A 20,868-nucleotide genomic window follows, 5' to 3' on the forward strand; every position below is an offset into this window, starting at 1 on the left:
CGGAACGAACTAAGAAAACTTAACAACAATAGCAACAAAGTGATCAAAGTCGACTCCAAAAATATCAAATATCTCTCTCTCTCTCTCTGAACTCCATATGCGCATATAAAAAAGATATGTACATATGTAGATATATATGAAAATTCATCTCTCTTATTATATAAATAAATATGCAAAAAATTTGTTTTTTTTTAGTTTTGTAACAATATTTAATGTGACACAGACGTTGATTTGGAATAATGCTAAGTTAAAAATGACTTATTCGGCTTAAATCTTTATATAGTCATGAATATAAAATTTTGACTAAAAGGCAGATATTACATAAGCAGTTAAAATTGTATGTACATTGCTTTATGCAATTTGAAATCACTGTAGACATCGCTTACGTGGTCATAGCCGAGCTTACAACAGCGCCCCAGTTGTTCTTCCTTTTCGCTGTTTGGTGCCAATTGGAGATTTCAAGTGTAGCCAGGGCCTTCCCCATCTGGCCTTTCCAACGGAGCTGAGGTCTTCTTTTTTCTCTGCTCCTTCGGCGGGAACTGCGTCAAATACTCTCAGAGCTGTTGTATTTTCATCCATTTGGACGACTTGACCTAGCCAGCGTAGCCGTTGTCTTTTAATTCGCTGAACTATGTCAATGTCGTCGTATATCTTTAATGCGCAAAAGAAATAACATTTTCTTGAAAACTCCTAACGCAGACGTTTCTATATTGTCATTGTCCTTGCCTCTGCACCATATAGCAGAACGGTTATGATGAGTGACTTGAGTTTTAGTTTGGTCTTTGTTTGTCGAGATGACTTTACTTTACATTTGCCTACTTAGTTCAAAGTAGCACCTGTTGGCAAGAGTTATTTTGCATTGGAATTTGGGCTGATGTTGTTGTTGGTGTTAATGTTGGTTACAAGATAGACGAAATTATCTATGGCTTCGAAGTTATGACTATAACGTGGGAGCCTAGAGCTGTACACTCTTCTAGAAGATTGTAGCTTCTCTATTCAGATCGAATTATTTTCGCCAGGAGTAGATTGAATAAGTCGGAAGATAGGGAGTCGCCTTGTCTTAAACTTTGTTTGGCATCGAACGGTACGGATAGGTCCTTCTTGATCTTGATGGAGCTTTAGTTTACACAGCCGTAAGTATTAGCTTTGCGGGGATACCAAGTTCAAACATAACGTTAAGAGGCAGTTCCTTCTCGTGCTGTCGAAGGTGGCTTTGAAATCGACGAGGAAGTGGTATGAGTAAAATTTCGATTTGTAGGTATTTTCTAAGATTTGGCGCATGGTGAATCTGAGGTCAGTTGTTGATTTTTCAGGTCTGAATCCACACTGGTCAGGTCCAATCAGTTTGTTCGATAGAATCTTATATGCTGGGTTGAGGAGGCTTATCCCACGGTAGTTGGCGCAGATTGTGGGGTAGATTGGGCAGAGCACACTTAAATTAGTTTTTCGCCTCCCTATTTGAATAGCTCGGCTGGCAATCCATCGCCTTCCGCCACTTTGTTGTTCTGCAGACTATTAAATGCTCCTTCATGGTCGAGCAATAGAACGTATTTGGGAATTGCGGCCACCATCTGATGGTGTTATGCTTTCACTGTCATTCACACTGTCATTCAGTAGGCTGGAAAAGTGTTCTCTCCATAATTTTAGTATACTCTGGGCAACTGTCACTGGACCATCTCTGGGGATTCTGTAAGAGTATGCTCCGGTCTTGAAACCCTCTGTTAGTCGCCGCATTTTTTCAAGCATTACCCTTGTCATCCAGCCTGTCAAGCTCTTCGTACTCACGCATTTCGGCCCTACCCCACACAAGGGTTGAATAATTTGTTTATTTTTGTCATATATCTTTGAGTTAGGTTAGGTTAGGGAGGGGTCTTATTTTTCATCTAAATTATTTAATTGCAAGACTAACTCAGAGTGGAACTAATATGTAAATATATGAAATAACTGCAATAGTGGCATACAAATTACGAAACCCCAAAAGCAACAAATACCATAGTTTAAATAAATAGTTATTTCTTGATTAAAGCGGAATTGGGTAAAGTACAGTCATCAGCAAGAATTGTTTAGAAATATTAACCGATTAGTAGCGATCGTGGTGCACTTTTGCCACAGTTTTAACCCCTCGTTTATCGAAGTGAAGAGGTGGAATGCCTTAACAGAAGACTTCACACCAAACCATTACAGCAGGTGGATGGTGACTGTGTTGAGCCCTTGGAATAATATATTTTGTGTATTTGGAATTTTTTTCTATTAAAAACTTCTTTAGCATTGAAAATTTTTTCATCCATAAAAGTGATACTTTCGAGGCCACATGTCCCTGAAGAAGCCGATTGGATTATTTATGGAATGGCATACCGGGTAAATTGGCAAAAATAACTGGGCTATCATGTCGTGATATCGAGCACCAGTAACAGTCACTGCTCATTTTCAAAAAACTATGGTCCAATTATGCGTTCAGCTCAAAATCCTTACCAAACAGTGACACGTTGTCGATACATTTGTATTTCAACAATCACATATGGGTTCTTCGAACGCCAAAAGCGTAAATTTTGCGGATAAACAACCCCACCAATATAAAAATATGCTTTCTCGCTTAGGATGATTTTGGTCAAAAAATCAGCAACCACTTGTTGATGCTCAATAATCTATTCAACAATCGTGTTCAACCAGAAATGTTCTTTGGCTTTATGTTCCCTGGTTCTACATAGTAATTTTTGAAACATCCATGCATTTTCCGTCAGATGTCGCTGTTGCAGCTTTTACGCCAACCGTTGTGCCAACAGCGCTGGCTAACAGCATTACCGGCTTTCTTGTACTAAAAGCTCACCACAAAAGCGTCTTTGTGCGCGCTCTCACTCAAATGCAATGCCTTCTGCATTGGTTCTCCGCGGCTTTTGGGCTTGCGACGCTAGCTGTACGCATTCGAACGTTAATTATAAATTCTTCTTTGCAGCGCGCAATCAGTTCGAGACGAGATAACAGACCAAATAGATTCATCCTCGGTTTAACAACTATTTACGGTGCAACACAACGCCAAGGTGTGTGACAGTGTGGTTTTTGCTCTTTTCATTTCATTACAGTTTGATGATGGCTAGTTTTTTTGTTGAGCGTTTTTGTGCATATTAAATAAATGTTTTCTTTTTCATATGCAAATAAATGCTTTGTGAGTGAATTGTGAAATTTGAATTTCGTTTTCAACTAGTTACTATTGAAAGTGCACTGCGCAGTGCGGCGCAGAGCAAAGTGTGAATAAAATTTAGGAAAATAGATGCATACACACAAACATACATATTGTGGTTGTGTATACACAAAAGTTTCTGCGAGGAAAAATAGGCGATTTGTAGCAAATTGTGAATTGAAAAGAGACTATTCCAGAAAGGCAACGGTAGTTGGTATACCAGAACGCACGCAAACCGCGAGTGGCCCTCACCGTTAATTTAATTTCCGGTGTGAAGGTGGTGCATGAAGCGCGTAATAAAAACGGGTGATTAATAATGCTTTCTTTACAGGTTCGATTCTTTACATACATACATACAAACATATTGTGTTATTAGCAAAGAAAGAGTTACATAAGAAAAGTGCATTTAATAGCAAAGCGTAATTGAAACGCGTTGAAAAGTGCTTTAAAATCTAAAGAAGAAATTGTGAATTGAAAAAATTTTCAACAAACAAAAGATACACACACAATCCACGAAGGCACAAAGTGAGAGCCAGTGCGACGCAGGCGGCAGCAGAGGGTGAGCGCAAAGCGAAATACAACAATAATACTGCGTACTGCTACTGTAAAAACAAAATCATTAAAACACACACCCCCACACATACATACATATATACATACACAGGCGAAGCTTCGTGGTCCTGAGTGCAACGCATTCCTTCGCATTAGAGAACTCGTCTTCTGTAAGGGGTGTCCCTTATCTTCGCTGCGCAACGCAATCCACCCCACCGCATCCTTTTAAGCGCACGGCACGGAAGTAGAACACACACACATACCTAACAGCAAACGAGCGCACTAACCCACATACAGCCACTCGCATAATAAACGCTGAGTGCTGAGCAGCAAGTCAATATGGCGGATATTTTGGAGAAAAGCTCCGTGCCACTGGAAGCTGCAGCCGCTGTTAGTAACGGCACGGCAGCGACAGAGGTCGTCGCAGCAGAAGGCGCAACCACAACAAGAACAGAGTCCACCACAGGCATACCGGCACAGCCGATTGCCGCAACAACAGTGAATGACTCACACTCGCCGCTGTTGTTGAAGGAGCAACAGCATCAACAGGAGCAAATCTACCAACAACAGAAGGAACAACAGCAGTCGGCCGCTGTCAATGTAGCAGCCGTCGCCGCAGCAGCAGCAGCAGCCCCACCACCAACAGTGTCGGCTTTGGATGTTAAGCAGGCGCAACCCGAGCAGAAAGGTAAGCAAACAAATGAATACTTGCACACAGCAGAATAAAAGTCCGAACGGAATTTGTGCTAAAAGGAATTGCAAAAATAGCAACACACACATACATGCACATATACATACATATGTATATATAAATAAGTATGTGTACTAGAGGCAAACAGTGGTTATTGAATAAGCTCGCTTAAAATCGATTTTTGCTTAATCTTCCGTAAGTAACAAACGCAAATAGCACAAACACACACTTTTTATCAGCCAATTGATTGCTATTTTGCGATTCAACAAATGCTAGATAGATAAAATTATTTTTTTGTGTGACTAAATGTGCAAACTTTCTTTTTTATGACTAAATGTGTAAACTTTCTGCTCACGCTAATATGTTCGGCTCTTATCAGGTACAGGTGTATGGCTGTCATATTGATGTTGATATTGAAAGCTGTTAGAATTATCAAATTGCCTGCAATAATTGATAACGGTGCTATATATACCTTTCTAGGTGTGTGTATGTACATTAGGATAGTAATAAAAATACTGCAAATCATAAGTGCGATTTATTTAGTATTAAAGGAGTTATATTTTCGTTTAAAAATAAGCAGATTATTCTAAACGGTAGCAAAAATTAAAAAAAAGAAGAAGCAAAAATTAAAAAACGGAAAAATTAACTTTTTTAATTTAACTAAAATTAAAAATATATCAATTAGTGAATAAAATATTTTTTTTTAACCTAAAAGTTTAGTGCAACTGTTTACATATATATATATTCGAATACTCGGACATAATTTTTGATTTTGACAATTTTTTTTGCACCAATAATTGAGTACAAATCGACGAAAAAGTTAAAGTTTAAGAAATCTGTGGCAAAAATTAGTTTATATATTTCCGATTCACCCTTATATAGCAATAAACATATGCATCTTGCTATGACGGAACAATTATAATAATATTATTTATACTGTTATTATCTTCAAAGTGTCTTTTTTAAACAATTAAATTGTCATTTCTCCAATTTGCATTATTACTTTTATAAACTTATGTGAAAATAATAAAAAATATGAAAAAATCTTGTATGAGAAGAAAACACGAATGCCGTTTAAATAATGAGATTAATTTATTTGCAACTATATACAATAAATGGATAGACAAACATGCAACTAGTGTCTTTTTTGCTAAATTGAAAAATGCATTAAATACTCAAAATGACTTCGTAACGTACGAAAATATAATCAAATGCTCTTAGACCTTTACATACTACTTGTAAAAGCAGGAGGTATTCAAATAGATTGAGGGGTGAAGATATTATGGAGGCGAAATGTGAAGAAAGGCGAGAAAGGTTCTATAATATACATACAAGTAGATAAAGTTCCTAAAACTATGCTATGTATAATAAATTAATTTCGAAAATTTAATAAATTTTAAAATAAAGTGTGATCCATATCGAGGTACCCTACTTTTGTTCATCAAACAAGTGAAACTTTAAATTTAATGGGGATTGTTTATTATCATTTGAACATTCTTTGGTAGTTATTTTTTGAAGGTTATCTCTTCATCCTTTGAGTACAATTTACGATGATTCTTTCGAGCCTTTCGACTGGTAACTGGCGAATGACAAGCGAGATGTTTTGTTCCAAGGCCTGAATCGAAACGCGATTGTTCGCATAAACCTCAAACTTTACATATTCCACAGGAAAAAGTCTAACACTGTGATATCACACGATCTGGGTGGCCAATCGACTGGCCCAAAACGTGAAATTATCTGTGCACCGAAGTGTTCTCGCAACAAACTCATTGATTTGTGCGATTTGTGGGAAGTAGTCGGTTATCTTAGCGGGATAACGGTCACCATTGACGGTTACGTTCTCAACGGCATAATTTTTGAAGAAATATGATGATTCCACCGGCCCACAAACCACAGCAAACCATTGATTTTTTCAGGATGAAGTGGCAGCTCTTTAGTCTCTCAGGGTGGTCTTCATCCTAAATGCGGTAATTTTGCTTGTTTACATGCCCATTAAACCATATATCGTCATCATCGCTTTTCAAGAGCCCATGGAACAAAGCGATGCCACTTGGGAAGGTCGACTTCATTTCTTGCACAAGCTGTATTTTGTACCTTTTAAATTTAAAATATCGTTGTTAAATACGCCAAGGCGTTCAATACGTTAGTCCGAGTTGCTGCGAACGGCGCCGAATCGATTCTTCACGGTCTTTGTATACACTCTCACTAACTGCGGCTGCTGTATTTTCTTCACTGCGGGTTGAAGGCAGTCTATGCGGTTGAATATTATTCATGGGTATCAAGATGGTGTTACAGATAGTACGCTCAGATAATACGATAACGTTGACCATAAGCCTTAAAAATTTCGTGAAGATATCTCGTCAAATGAGAAAGTTCCCCATGCAAGCACTTGATTCCTATCGTTCAGTTTGTATGACATCAATAGCCTACAGTGGTTTTATATCGGAAATTTGGACAAATTGACAGCTTCTTGGAGAGAAATGGAGGTGTGCAAAACTTCAGTTTGATATCTCAAAAACGGGGGGACTAACTCGCGTATATTCAGGCTGGCATAAAGACTTGAATAAATCAGCTCAGTTCATCCCGCTGAACATTTGTAAATATACTTTCGACGTTTCCTTCTGGGTGTTTCAAACATCACAGCAAACTTAATATATCCTGTTCAGGGTATAAAAACGAGGAGGCTTTTGAAAGTATACGAACACTTTTCCGATTTTTTAAGTTTTTTTTATAAGAAATTTTCTATTAATATATATTTAAAAAATACAGAGCTGCAAATTTATCTTATTAAAATTTCAAACAAATATGTAAATATTAAAAATAGCTTTTATTTAACAACCATTTCAAAAGCATAGCTAATAATATAACGGGTAAAGCTAAAAACTTTGATATCTTGAAGTTTAATACACAAATTTTTGGAGCAAATGCCGTAAACTTAAACTTGTTTCGGAATATTTTTGGGAAAGCCTTGAAATATTATTAATTTTATATGTGATTATTCGCTTTGTAACTACTTAATGCTATCAACCTCCTACTAACACATATGTACATATATACTTCTATATGCATAATGTTATATGCATATACATATGTACATATATCACCTCCCAGACAGTTTTGGAATGCCTCCAGGTACCAATATACATATTAACGGTACATGAATCCCAGGAATTAATAATTGAAATGGCATGTATTTGCCCGTTCGTAGACAGCGCTTTGGCCAACTCCCTTTTTTCAGTGCCAAATGCAATGGAGCGAATGCTATAAATACCAGACAGTATACTGCCTGACACACACGCACACATTAATCAAGTAGAAAAAAAGCATAATAAAGAATATTTATGAATGAAGCGCATACACGCAACCAGAAAATTAGGTATTAACCACGTATGACACTTGGTTATTGAAGAACGGTGATGTGAGTGCGGACATGAGTGTCTCTATGCATGGAAATTATATACATATATACAAATACTTCTATACATTTATGTGCTTTTGCGCCTTTGAAAATGGCATTCGACTGAATGTCTGGTGGGTCCAAGAAAAGTCACACCGCAGCCGCTTGCTGCTGGTGGCCGATAAGTTAGACTTTGAGACCGCGCAAGTGTCCTTCTAAAATGGAAACGACAGCGACAAGTGCTTAACTGGCGAACATGGCTTTGTTGTCAATTGTTGTAACATGAGAATTGCATTGTGATGACTGCCAAGAGAGAGGGAGTAGCGGTTTAACAGAACGGTGGAATACACACATACATATGAAGAGACATACTTATCTGGAAACATAATTTTCATAAGTGCCACATATGTTGGTATAAGTGTATGTATGTAGGTGCCTGTGGCATGCACCACCCACACTAAACATACTTGCTTAAATACATATTTATATAATAAGACTATAAGAGAACCTGCGAAAAACAATGGCATCATGTTAACTGCCGAAGTCGCTCGCTGCGTCTCTAGATGTGAATACGTATGTATGTTTGCATGTTGACATTTTGTCTTAGAGTTTTGCGACTCTTTTTCCCAACTCCATTGTCTTTATATTTGCCGCATGCTTCTGCCACTTCGGCTAAAATGTGCAATGCGAAGGGGAAGCGGTGCAATATTCAGCATTATTTTTTCAAAATTTTTCAACACTGACTGTATATAATATATATGTATGTTTGTAGGTGCGTATGTGAAAGCGATGAAGTGATTATTACATACAATGTTAGAACAATTACAAATCGGCGCGCATACAAGTGTGAGTTGAAAGACCTCAAAGTGTGACAATTGCCGTATCTAGCATCTGTAAATCGCGACAAATAACATATGTATATGAATGCAAATATACATAAATATGTATTTATATACACACATACATATATGCCTGTAGTTATCATTTAGCGTTTGTGCATTCAAAGCTCTCATATATACGTATATATGATAACCTGAGAATGCTAAAATGCGTGTGTGTTCTTTAATTACATATGAGCTCACGCGCATGCATATAAATATGTTTATTCGCCGATAAGTCGATCTGTTGATGGATATGTATAAAATGTGCAGTTTTTTGTAATTTCAACAATGTATTTTATGACATGTTTTATGGTGTAATTGTACATTTATGCGGATGCATGTTGAGCAAATGTCATGCCAAGTGCACGATTACAGTGAAACGAACAGAAGTTTGAGTAAACAAATAATATTTGGTCAAATTTGTTTTTAATATAAATAAAAAATATGTTTTGATGTAAAATAATTTTTCATGTTATTATTATTTTGTGCGTTTCAAAAAAATATCTCCTTTACATTGATATACATATACTTTCTATAGCAAATTTTTATTATTTCAAACAGATAGATACAGCGAACTTCACAAGAATAGTTCTGATTTCGATAAAACTATGCTGATAATTTTAATAAAAGAGGTCGAATATTTTCAATGCCTATTGCCATAACATTTTCGTCTTCAGTCTTGTTTCTGTTAAGGGGGTATTCTAGTCTAGAAATCAAATTTTGGGCGAGTTTTTGAACTTTATTTAAAAAAAAACCAAAAAAATATTTTTACTATCCATTCTTTTATGGTGTTTTTATTGATAACTTAAGAATACAGAAAAAAAAATTTATAAAACAATATTAAAAATTAAAATAAAAGGGGGGAGGGGGGAGGGGGGTTGGAAAGAGAGACAGGTGTAAAAAAAAAATGGCGCATCCTGGTGACATTGATCCTGACTCTCCTGGTGGTCTGAAAAAAAATCAAAAGAAATTCTTAATCAGTAAGGATGCTGTTATAGTCCCTACCTCAGGGAACACGAAATTTTTTTTTTGAAAAATGGCGACTGCCTGAAAATAAAAATCATTTTTTTACGCTTTCTTTTGAAATTCCTGAATTTTTTTTTAAATATTAAAAACAAAGGATTAAGGATTATATAAAGATAAAGGATTATATAAAGAAGGTTCACACAAAATTTCAAGTAAATCGGTTGTATAGAACTTGAGATCATGCAGGTACCGTGTGGAAAAAAGTAGTTTCGAGAAAAACGCGTTTAAAAAATTCGATACGGCCGAACCGGGCTAGGTACTGCGTCACTAAAGTAACTGAAGCTCTTAAAATAATTTTAATTTTTAAAAATCCTTTGGAGGATATGTTCTTAAGGGTCTAAACTTTAAATATATGAAAAAATCGAATTTTCTAGAGTAGAATACCTTAACGAACAAGCCATTCAATTTGCTCTGAAAAATCCTTATATTACATGAGATACTTTAGAATTAGCTTCAGCATCTCTGATCGACTTAATTGGTTGTATCCACATTTGAATTTCGAAATCTTTTTCTTAATATATTAAATGTACCTTAAAAGGGTGATCTTCCTACTTATTTAAATAAAAAAATACAAAAGCTTCAAATTTAATGGGAAATGTTTACTATAATTCGAAAGAACATTCTTTGACATTTATTTTATGAAGATTATCTCTTTGAAATGTTGGCCGCGACTACGTCTCAGATGGTCCATGTGTTGAGTCCAATTTTCGATGACTCGTTCGAGCATTTTAACTGGTAACTGGTGAATGAAACTCGTGATATTTTGCTCCAAGAACTCAATCGAAGCGGAATTGTCCACATAGCCTTTAGACTTTACACTCCACACAAAAAAGGTCTAACATCGTGATATCACGCGATTTTGGTAGACAATCAACCGACCCAAAAAATCAAATTATTTGCTCACCGATGTTCTCTCATTAAATCCATTGATTGATGCGATGTGTGGGAAGTGGCGCATTCTTGTTGAAACCAAATGTCACCGAGATCACGATTTTTAATTTCGGGCATCACATAGTGGGTTAATGTGGTGCGATAACAGTCACCTTTGACTGTTACATTCTCATCTGGCATAATTTGTGAAGAAATATGGGCCGATGATTCCACCGATCCCACAAAACCGCAACCAAACCCTTGTTTTTTTTTTTTTTTTTGGTTTTGGATGAAAGGGCAGCTGTTGGAATCTTTTCAGGTTGATCTTCGTCCCAAATGCGGCAATTTTGCTTGTTTACGTACCTTTTGGCTCAAAGCCGCCGCATCTTCTTAGAACTTTTCAAGAGTCCATAGAAGGAAATTATGTCACTTGAAAGGTCGAGCGGCTTCAGTTCTTACTCAAGCTGTATTTTGTACGTTTTTAACTTGGGATCTCGCCGTAAAATGCACCAAGTCGTTTCATACGTAAGACCGAGTTGCTGCGAACGGCGCCGAATTGACTCTCCACGGTCTTTGTGTATACTCTCAGCTACGGCTGTAATATTTTTTTCACTGCGTGTTGGACGTGGTCTATTTAGTAGAACATTACCCATTAATGAATGCTGAGCATCAAGATGGGTGATCGTGTTGTGAAGTTGAACAAAGTTCACGTGCTTCTTCTTTAGAGAATGTGAATTTTCGTAATAAAGTTGAACGGTTTGTAAACGTTGTTCGGATATAAGTCTTTCCATTATGAAATGTCAAACATTACTGAACAAAAATAACATGACAGATTGACACGACTCACGCGTGATCTATAAAAAAAGGCTATTGAAAAAAGTATCTTTAATTGGATCACCCTTTATTTAAAATTGGTCTCTGTAAATTTGAAGTTCATCAGTTTGAAACATTCCCAATAGTAAAACTGATCTAGAGACAAGAGAGCAGAATCAAACGGAGAAATGGCGAATCGAAGACAGCTAATATCACATTCTATATAAAAACCTGATTTTTATGTTGCAATAATATTCGGGAGTTATTCACTATATTCTTAAAAATATTGAAAAAAACTTTCTCTAAAATGCTCCAGTCTGAAAGGCTTAATTTTTTATTCTCAGTAATGCTATTTTTTCCGTTCATTGGACAATTAACTGTGGTCAGTTTATGTGTATGTAGGTCTATTTGGGGTTACTTTAGCGCTCATTTATAATTTCTGTTGTTTCTTATGTTGCCTTAATTAATGCGTGTATGGCATTTATTCGTTCCACTAACAATAGCGCACATTCTGAATGCTGAAACACCCACTTGTAGCACATAAATTCATATGTACACACATACATACATATGTAATTGGATCAAAATATTTAGATGAAGTCCATGCGTTGTACTCAATTTCGCGGCGAACATTCGGGTTATGAGCTCGAATTTTAAAGTCAACTGTGTATATACCCCGGCGTTCTGATTAATTCCCAGCAAATTGCTACACTGTATGAAATAGCAACAAAAGCTGAAATTTTCTTCCATTGGCGATTTGCAATATAAAAGTGTTTATGATTACCGCATTTTCCCCCTCAGTGTTTTATGGCAGTCATATAGTACCGCAGCGCAACTCAGTTACCGATCTGTTACCCAGTCATATATTAGTTACACATGCATATACACAGTTTCTATAGATTTAAATTCGCACCTTGTATTTGTATTTGACTTTGTTTGAGGCGCTTATATCTTTGCAAACCTTACACCGCCGGTCTCACGCTTTCCACCGCTTGTCACTTTAAATAATCAATTCTAATTTATCTGTCATTTTGTTTTATGATTGCGCTGAGCGCCGTGGACAACAAGCTATTTGAGAACAATTTGTTGGCGATTTTGTATTTGTGATTTCTTATATGCGCTTGTAACATACATACATACATATGTATGTGTTGTGAATTTAGATCGAATGAAGTCATTGGGTTTTGTGTGATGAGAGTTACAATTTTCAATGATTTCTTTTGAGAAAGCGAGTTGATATTTTGATATCCAGTCCAATGTTGAATTGTCAGAAATTTTGGATATTTTGGCGAAAAGTAAGATGCAGTAGTCTTCATTTTACCTTATCTCGGTATGTTTAAGATTTGTTTTCTATTAAAAAAAAATCATGAGACACCGACAACAAAATTATGTAACTGAGATTTTTACAAAATAATATTGGTTACCTCATTACCATACGTTGGTGTTTAGCTTTCTCCATTCAGTTTTACTTGTCTATTTTGTCACATAGGTTGGCAAATTGGTTTACTTACATTACTGATATGTTATGAAGTGGCTCTATTTACTTACAAGTGAGCTATATTCAAAATACTCCTCTGAGCAAAAAATAGTAAGACATATTGATTTAAATTTCGCGCGAAAATCAGTCAGTCAGTGACATCTGTGCCAAATATTACATCAAAATAATCACTAGTATTTCGGCGATAATTTTTTGTTGCGAGCAAGTGTTTTTTATTGGTATAAATTATTCAAAGAATGTCGAGAACGTGTTGACGACGAATCACGTACAGGACCGCCATCAACATCAATACGTCAATAAAATAGCATTGGAGCTTGAGAATCGATGATCAACAGTCAGAGATCTTACTGAAAAACAGAGATCTCAGTGAAAACCATTTTGAAAGATCATTTAAGCCTAAGAAAAGTGAAAGCGCAATTGATTTCAAAATCACTAAATCATCACAGGATCACGTTAACGTCTGTGAACGTATTATTACTAACGATGACTCTTGGATATATGCTTATGACCCGGAAACAGATGATCAATCGGTCGAATATCGTAGCAAAGGTTAGCCGAAGGCGAAAAAACCAAGTCAAAGCAAGAGAAAAAGCAATGTTACGTTAATAGTTTTCTTTCACAATCGAGGTGTGGTGTACTCCGAAATCCTTCCGACCGGCCAAACTGTCAACATGGTATACTATTTGAATGTTATGTCTTTGCGAAGCTATTCGTAAACACAGACCGGAATTATGGGCCGACAACTCTTTGTTTTTGCACCACGATAATGCACAACTACATTGATTCTTCTTGATTTTTTTCGACAAGTTTTCAAACAATATCGGGCCGTAACCACCTGATTCAGCTCCGTGTGACTTCTGGCTATTCAGCAAACTCAAACAACGGCTCCGGGGAACCGTTTTGAATAAATTGAAGACATTATCTATTCAGAAATTTACTTTAACAACTGTTTCTAGAATTGAAAAAACGTTTGCACCAGTGTGTTGAGACCAAGGCAGATTTCTTCGAGGGGGACGACATTAATTTCATTATACATATATTTGTTCATTATAGTATTTGTTTTTTTTTTTTTTCATAAGTAACTTGCGAGAAGTCATTCAAAACTTATTCTCAAATTAAATACAAAATGCTTTGGTATAATCTTATAATGAATTTATGTAATTTAAATATATGTGTATGTGTCCATTACAATAACGCCGGCGCTGCTCGCTTATCAACTGCTTTCGTATTCTACTTGAATATTATTAACTTTTTATTCAAATTCGTAAGTATAACGTGTAATACTGGTATAGTTGTTGTAAAAAAATTTATTAGTATGCTTTATATACAGGCAACAGAGCAGGTTGTAGGGATATTTTTGGAACACTCGTTTGGATTTTAAGTAAATTGTAAACATATGTATATTTATAATATTTAAATATCTAATTATCGCTGTTATCGCTTTCATGCGATATTTTGTTGTTCATATTTTTTCTGTTATAATTGTTAGCATTAATTATTTGTAACAATTATGTAATTAATTTAAATTGAGAAGTATATTTTTATTCATTGACGATTATATGTTTATATATTAACAATATTATTTATAGTATTAAAGTTTATTTTTGCCATTTGGAAAGTTTGTGTGCAAAAGGCGAACATTTGCATACATAATTTCTTTCGAGTGAATGACTTGTTCGAGATTTAGAAAACTGTAGAGCTATTTAAAACTTTTATATTCTACTTTCGAACATGTATTGAAGACTTCTTACTTTATTTACGGTTTTTTTATGGTCAAGGATTTAAATAAACTTGATGTGGAATATGATAATTCGGTTTATCAATTTTGATACATTACAACTATTCCCAATATAGGGTACAGGTGTACCGAAAAAACATTTGTGAAATTTTGCTTCCAAGACAGGAAAGAAAATAAGTTTTACATAAAGTCGTCACTGGCGATTAAAACTTGATAATTTTAAGAATCCTAAATCGAGAAAATCACGGGTTAAGCCGGGACAACCATTAACATAGACTGAAAGAACATATGGATTCGCTAAGATGGAAATGCTCTGTGTTTGGTGTAGTATATCATGTTTCTATCAGTTCTTAATCCTGGTTAAAGCGGTAATACTAAACGCTACAGACGACAAATGATTAATTTGAACCATGCATTGATCGAAAAACGGTCAGGATGGGCCGAAAGACACGGCAAAGTGTTTTTGTTACACGACAATGCACCTGCACACAAAGTAAAATCGGTTCAGGATACAATCTAAATAATTGGTTGGGAGCTGCTGTCCCACCGCCGTATTCACGAAACTTGACATTTTCCGTTTACCATTAGTTTTCATCGCTGGGATACGCATTGGCTAAGCAGCACTTCGATCCCTATGCGGAAGTCGAAAATTGGATGTCTGATTGGTATGCTTCAAAGGACAAACATTTCTATTGCCATGATATTCACAACTTTCCAAATTGGTGGTCAAAAGGTGTAAAACGCAATACTTTGTATGATTTTTTCTATACAGTATACCTGATATACTTCTTCTTCTTTACTGGCGTGGACACCGCTTACGCGATTATAGCCGAGTCAACAACAGCGCGCCAGTCGTTTCTTCTCTTCGCTACGTGGCGCCAATTGGATATTCCAAGCGAGGCCAGGTCCTTCTCCACTTGGTCCTTCCACCGGAGTGGAGGTCTTCCTCTTCCTCTGCTTCCCGCGGCGGGTACTGCGTCGAATACTTTCAGAGCTGGAGTGTTTTCATCCATCCGGACAACATGACCTAGCCAGCGTAGCCGCTGTCTTTTAATTCGCTGAACTATGTCAATGTCGTCGTATATCTCGTACAGCTCATCGTTCCATCGAATACGATATTCGCCGTGGCCAACGCGCAAAGGACCATAAATCTTTCGCAGAACTTTTCTCTCGAAAACTCGATTTGACGCGCTTGAGGCCCAAAACATCCTTCAAAATGGTATTGGATGAGTCTTTCGATATGGGATTGATGGATCAAGTTTAAAATAAATTTGAAATAAAAACAATGAAAATGAAAAATGGTTGCACCAAAGCTATAATAACATTCAGAGCATTTTTTATAATAACACCACCTTCAATTCGAACTAATGATATGGGGATTCGAACCGAATAATTTTTTCGGATTTCGTATTGCTGATGTGGACAACAATCTACTTAAAATTTCTTAAAGATATCTTGTTCAATAACAACGTTTTATATAAAATAATTTGATTTTCAATAATATAACGGGTGATCCAAGTAGATGAACTTTTTTAATAGCCTTTTTTTGACAGATCACGCATGAGTCGCGTCAAGGTGATGTTATTTTTGTTCATTGTTTGGTTTATCATGAACTTAATCGACCTACTGACTACAAACTACGGTTTGGTTGTGGTTAGTGGAAACATCGGTCCATATTTCTTAAAAAACGATGCTAGTGAGAACGTAAACGTCAATGATGGCCGTAGAATGTTCTTACGAATGATAATATACATTTCACAATAAATTTGAAGTTTCCGTGTTTTTTCTTTAAAATGGTAGGGAACCTCGAAATGGATTACCCTTTAATTATATTTATATTAAGGTATCCAATCCAACATTACATTTAATTAAAGGGCAGAGTTTAGGTAAGAGTTAAATTTGTAGTATACCAGAAGAAACTCAGTAGAAACTAAAGTCACTGCAGCGTCTATAAATGTTCAAGCATTTACGACGTATCACACTACAATACATACATAAATTTGTGTAATTGTGAAGTTATTGATTTGGTTGTAGCACATAAAACACATTATTTTACACTTTGGTTGCGGATACCGCCTTCAATATAAAAACTACAAATGAGGAAAGCAATTGACATTACAATTTGAGCTTCCTCTGGGACAATCACACCCAGGAAACTATGTTTTCTACCAACCAACTATAAATACGTGTACGTGTACATAAATGGGTATATTATGTCTTTGGTGCAATCATAAAATCGATATTTGGTCAAGTTGGCTTTAATTAGTGTATTTTTTGTGTTTAAGTGATTTCTTAGTTGGTAAATGGGTTTATAAGAAAAAAATGTGTGCATTAGTGCTTCCATGTCAAGAAGCGAAGCACGAATACCTCGCTTATATACTTACATATGTAGACGTTAGTCTAAATCTTAAATGTTACTGCTTATGAGCTTACAAATGCGTTAATTCGAAGGAGTGTCTCCAACCTAGCAGTCAAGACAGACATTATTTACGAAACATTAAACACGAAATTTATAAGAAACCAACCTATGAGCCATATATTGTCAAAGTATATGACATAAGAGTTTTTCATTGCCAATTACGTACCATTTAGGAAATCTTGAATATTTTCACAGACAATAAATAACCTTAGCATTGAATTCAGTGCTGAAAAAAGTAAAAGAAAAATTCTTGCTGACTTATGTCATCTGTTGTGCTTATAAGGCGAGCGCGACCAGTCTCTAATTGCTTGAAGATGTACGGCTGTGTGCTTAAGAAATCATGAAAATTGGCTGAAACGTTGAGTGGACAGGCGCAGCTGGAGATTTCGAACTGAATATAATTTAATTGTAGAAGTTTGCTATTGAAAAGAATGCAAGATTTATGCAAAATCGCATAGCCAACTGAAAAGTTGCTCATTCGAATATATGTGCGTATGTGTGTGTGCTCACTCATCAATTTCAACTTGGCCGCCACAATGGAGCACTCTTTAAGCAATGCATTTTACAGTATGAGATTGGCATCAATTACCTGTTGCTTAGCTAATTTGCATGCAACATTCAAGTGCAACTCACAGACTTTCATTAGGCCGACTATTTCCACATATGTGTATATGTGTGTGTTGCAGTGCATAACTATATTATTTGCATATTTACGAGTACTTAGTTGCACAAACTCAACTATGTAGAAATTGTTAGTTTTTATAGACATTGAAGCATTTCCGACGCTTGCTCAGCGCAATTAATTTACATGCAACAGCTTTGGCGTTGTTGCTGCACCTTTTGTGGCAGCGTTTTAAATCGTACATTTGTGGCTACAAAGCGTCAAAGATGCCACAAAGAAACGTATCTAATACGCGATGGCGCTAAATACCATGAGCACATACACACACACATATGTAATACACATGTGTGTGGGCACTTTTCACTTGCGCTTCGCCGCCGCCAGTGGAAGTGGAGCGTGGCTATCTTTAGCAAAACTTTCGCGTCGGTCACTGTGAGTGCCCTTCAAGTGATTTAGCACGCTAATGATTGCTAGAACGTGTTGATGACTTACTAGGCACAAACACACGCATACTATATACAAATGTATATATAAATTTTGCATGCACTTGTGTCTTGGCTGTCGGGCAATGTGGGCCAAACTGTGCGAAGTGTGAATGCACTCAATTAGAGCGCATAAGATAAAGAAAACAAAAAGCAGCAACAACAACCAGCAAGCGAGTATCAAGTAAAAGCGCATTGTGCTCAGCGCCTACGCGGCGGAAATGTGTACATGATAGGTGTGTATCCATATCGGTAATTAGATAAAGCACCTTTCTTCCGATAATAATTGCAATACGTATGCATACGTACAAACACATATATAACCATATGTATATGTGTAAAAGCCGGTTGATTCCAAGCTATTTCCAGTGCAAATTCAATTAAAACGCTTAAAGGCACAGCCACAAAACAATTGCTAGAGCAAATATCACTTGTATATACATTTATAAAGGGTGCACCAAAATTAATGCAATATTGGTATTTCTACATTATTGAACAATATATTACAACATAGTCTATATACAGAATTCCATAAGTTTGCCAACCGACTGTTTCATATTTGGACCCTTTGGAGCGCGTTCATCGTGTGCAGTCCACTCAGATAACCGCCGTTTGGGCTTCGAAGAGAAATGATAGAGTGTTTCATCCATTGTCATACAACAACGCAAAACTCAGGTTTATTACGCTTGAACATCGCCAAATACTGCTCCGAATTATCAAATCGTCGTTTTTTTTGGTCAAAAGTGAGTTCATTCGGCACACACTTTGCACAGAGCTTTCTCATACCCAAATATTCGTGAATGATATGATGTTGACGTTCTGTTGTCATCTTTAGAGTGCCTGCTATGTCAAACAAATTCCCTTTAATGTCATTCGAAATAGTTTTGTGGAGTTTTTGATGTTTTCGTCGGTAACAACCACTTTTGGACGTCCACTAGGGCCAGCGCCTTCGGTGCTCATTTTACCACGTCTAAACTTAGCACACCAACTCTTGATGAATGATTTTACTGTGGCAGTGTCTGGAAACTCATCATCAAGGCAAGTTTTTGCTTCAACTGTTTTGCCCTTCAAAAAGCAGTATTTGACTAACACGCGAAATTGCTCTTAACCAGTTTTTTTTTACAATAACAAACCTTTGCTTTACGCAAAATGATATAATTCACAAGCTATAACAATAATCTGACAGCTGTCAAATTTATACATTCGCCTTTTCCTGGGTTAGGGATAACTAAAGATTACTTAATCCAATTTCCATTGTCCTATTAATCCCTCAATAGAACACGATTCTCCTTTCATGTGCTTTAACTGAAGTTCGAAATCTTTATATCTCATCTATTGGTCTTAGGAGAACTCTTGACTCGATTATACCTGTTTTTTTGTTTGTTATCGGGAAAAAAATCTCTCTGAATTTCAGTAATACATCTCATAGGTTATATACTGTTTTCACTAAAAAGTCCATCCATTAATTCGGTATCAGGAGACTTGAAAAGTTATGGGCCAATTTCGACAAATTCTAAAATTATATGAGTTTATATATAAAGGTATTTTAAAGAAATTGAAATCTTTCATTTTTGTTGAGTTAAAATGAACTTTTCTTCTGAATTTTTGTGTAATTAAATTTTATACGCATAAATTAATTAATTATATTTTCGCGCTCTTTGTTGTTGCTATTTCTTAGTACAATGAGTTATGCATGAACTAGCGTAGTTTGATCAATAAAAGGTACGAAAAATTAAAATTTTGCGTGTGGATTGCTATGTTTAACAAAACTTTGTGCAAAAACAATAACAAATGGCACACAACAAGAAATACACACGGCATGTTTTTGTAGTGCACGTAATGAAATTAAAATTGGAAAAAAGGTTACAAGATTTTTGCAGCTACAGGTAGTACTCTGAAGGCAAAACTTAGGAAAAACTATTCTTATATATATGTATGCAAGTCTTAATGCTAAAACAGTGTAAAAAATACGCCAAGCCCGGAATGAGTGCGCGACTAGTCGCAAAGAAACATGTGAATAATAGCACTTTTGATCTGTTTTATAGAAGAAACTCATTGCTTTTGCTCGAGCATATCCTTTAAAGAGACTAATCAATACAGAATTATACCCAAAGGTATTCTTTTAGGTCTAGTTCATATGAATGATCAAATATGACCGGGACTGGTATATTTCAATTACGCGCGAATCGAAAGACTATTTTTTCTATATTGCTACAAACCCTTTTGTTATACGATCATGATATGGCAATTAGGACCTGTTTGGTAGCTGTTTGTTTACGACACGAAAGGTTTATCTGGCGATTTTTACCAAGAAAACAAAAGTTTTACAAAGAGTTTGCTGAAAATTCTGCGTTTTCAATGAAATTACGGCTCCAGAATTCTGGAAATACTGCAGAAGAATTTTAAAGAATCTAATTTATCACGAAAACAAGTATGTGCATGGCATACAGTATTTAGTCGAAAACAGATCTTACGCGAGCTGCCCGTCCACCTATGTTATTGACGATAGCATTGAAAAGTTAAAGAAGTCGTACTCGAAAATCGAGTATTGGCATCACATATATAGCAGAGGATCTTACGAGCTCTTACTGATCGACTCAACACAATTTGGTTAATGTTCTGGATATGAAGAGTGTCAGTGCTAGTCTTGTACCAAAAGACCTGAATCGTTGGAAAAAATTGTAACGAATAAAGGTCATCA

The 20,868-nt window shown here is 36.0% G+C and overlaps 1 protein-coding gene across 1 annotated transcript; it reads left to right on the forward strand.

The window, feature by feature from the left end:
* Nucleotides 1-4,069: 4,069 nt before the first annotated feature.
* On the forward strand, nucleotides 4,070-4,456 carry LOC125776522 (runt-related transcription factor 2-like). Its single transcript, XM_049449004.1, has one exon. It carries the CDS (start codon nucleotides 4,070-4,072, stop codon nucleotides 4,454-4,456), a length of 387 nt encoding a protein of 128 aa, XP_049304961.1.
* The last annotated feature ends 16,412 nt before the right edge of the window (nucleotides 4,457-20,868 follow it).

Source organism: Bactrocera dorsalis, chromosome 2, assembly GCF_023373825.1.
Source record: "Bactrocera dorsalis isolate Fly_Bdor chromosome 2, ASM2337382v1, whole genome shotgun sequence".
NCBI lineage: Eukaryota > Metazoa > Arthropoda > Insecta > Diptera > Tephritidae > Bactrocera > Bactrocera dorsalis.

Coding starts and splice junctions, on each gene's coding strand:
- LOC125776522 (XM_049449004.1), top strand. CDS start 4,070: ATGGCGGATATTTTGGAGAAAAGCTCCGTGCCACTGGAAGCTGCAGCC.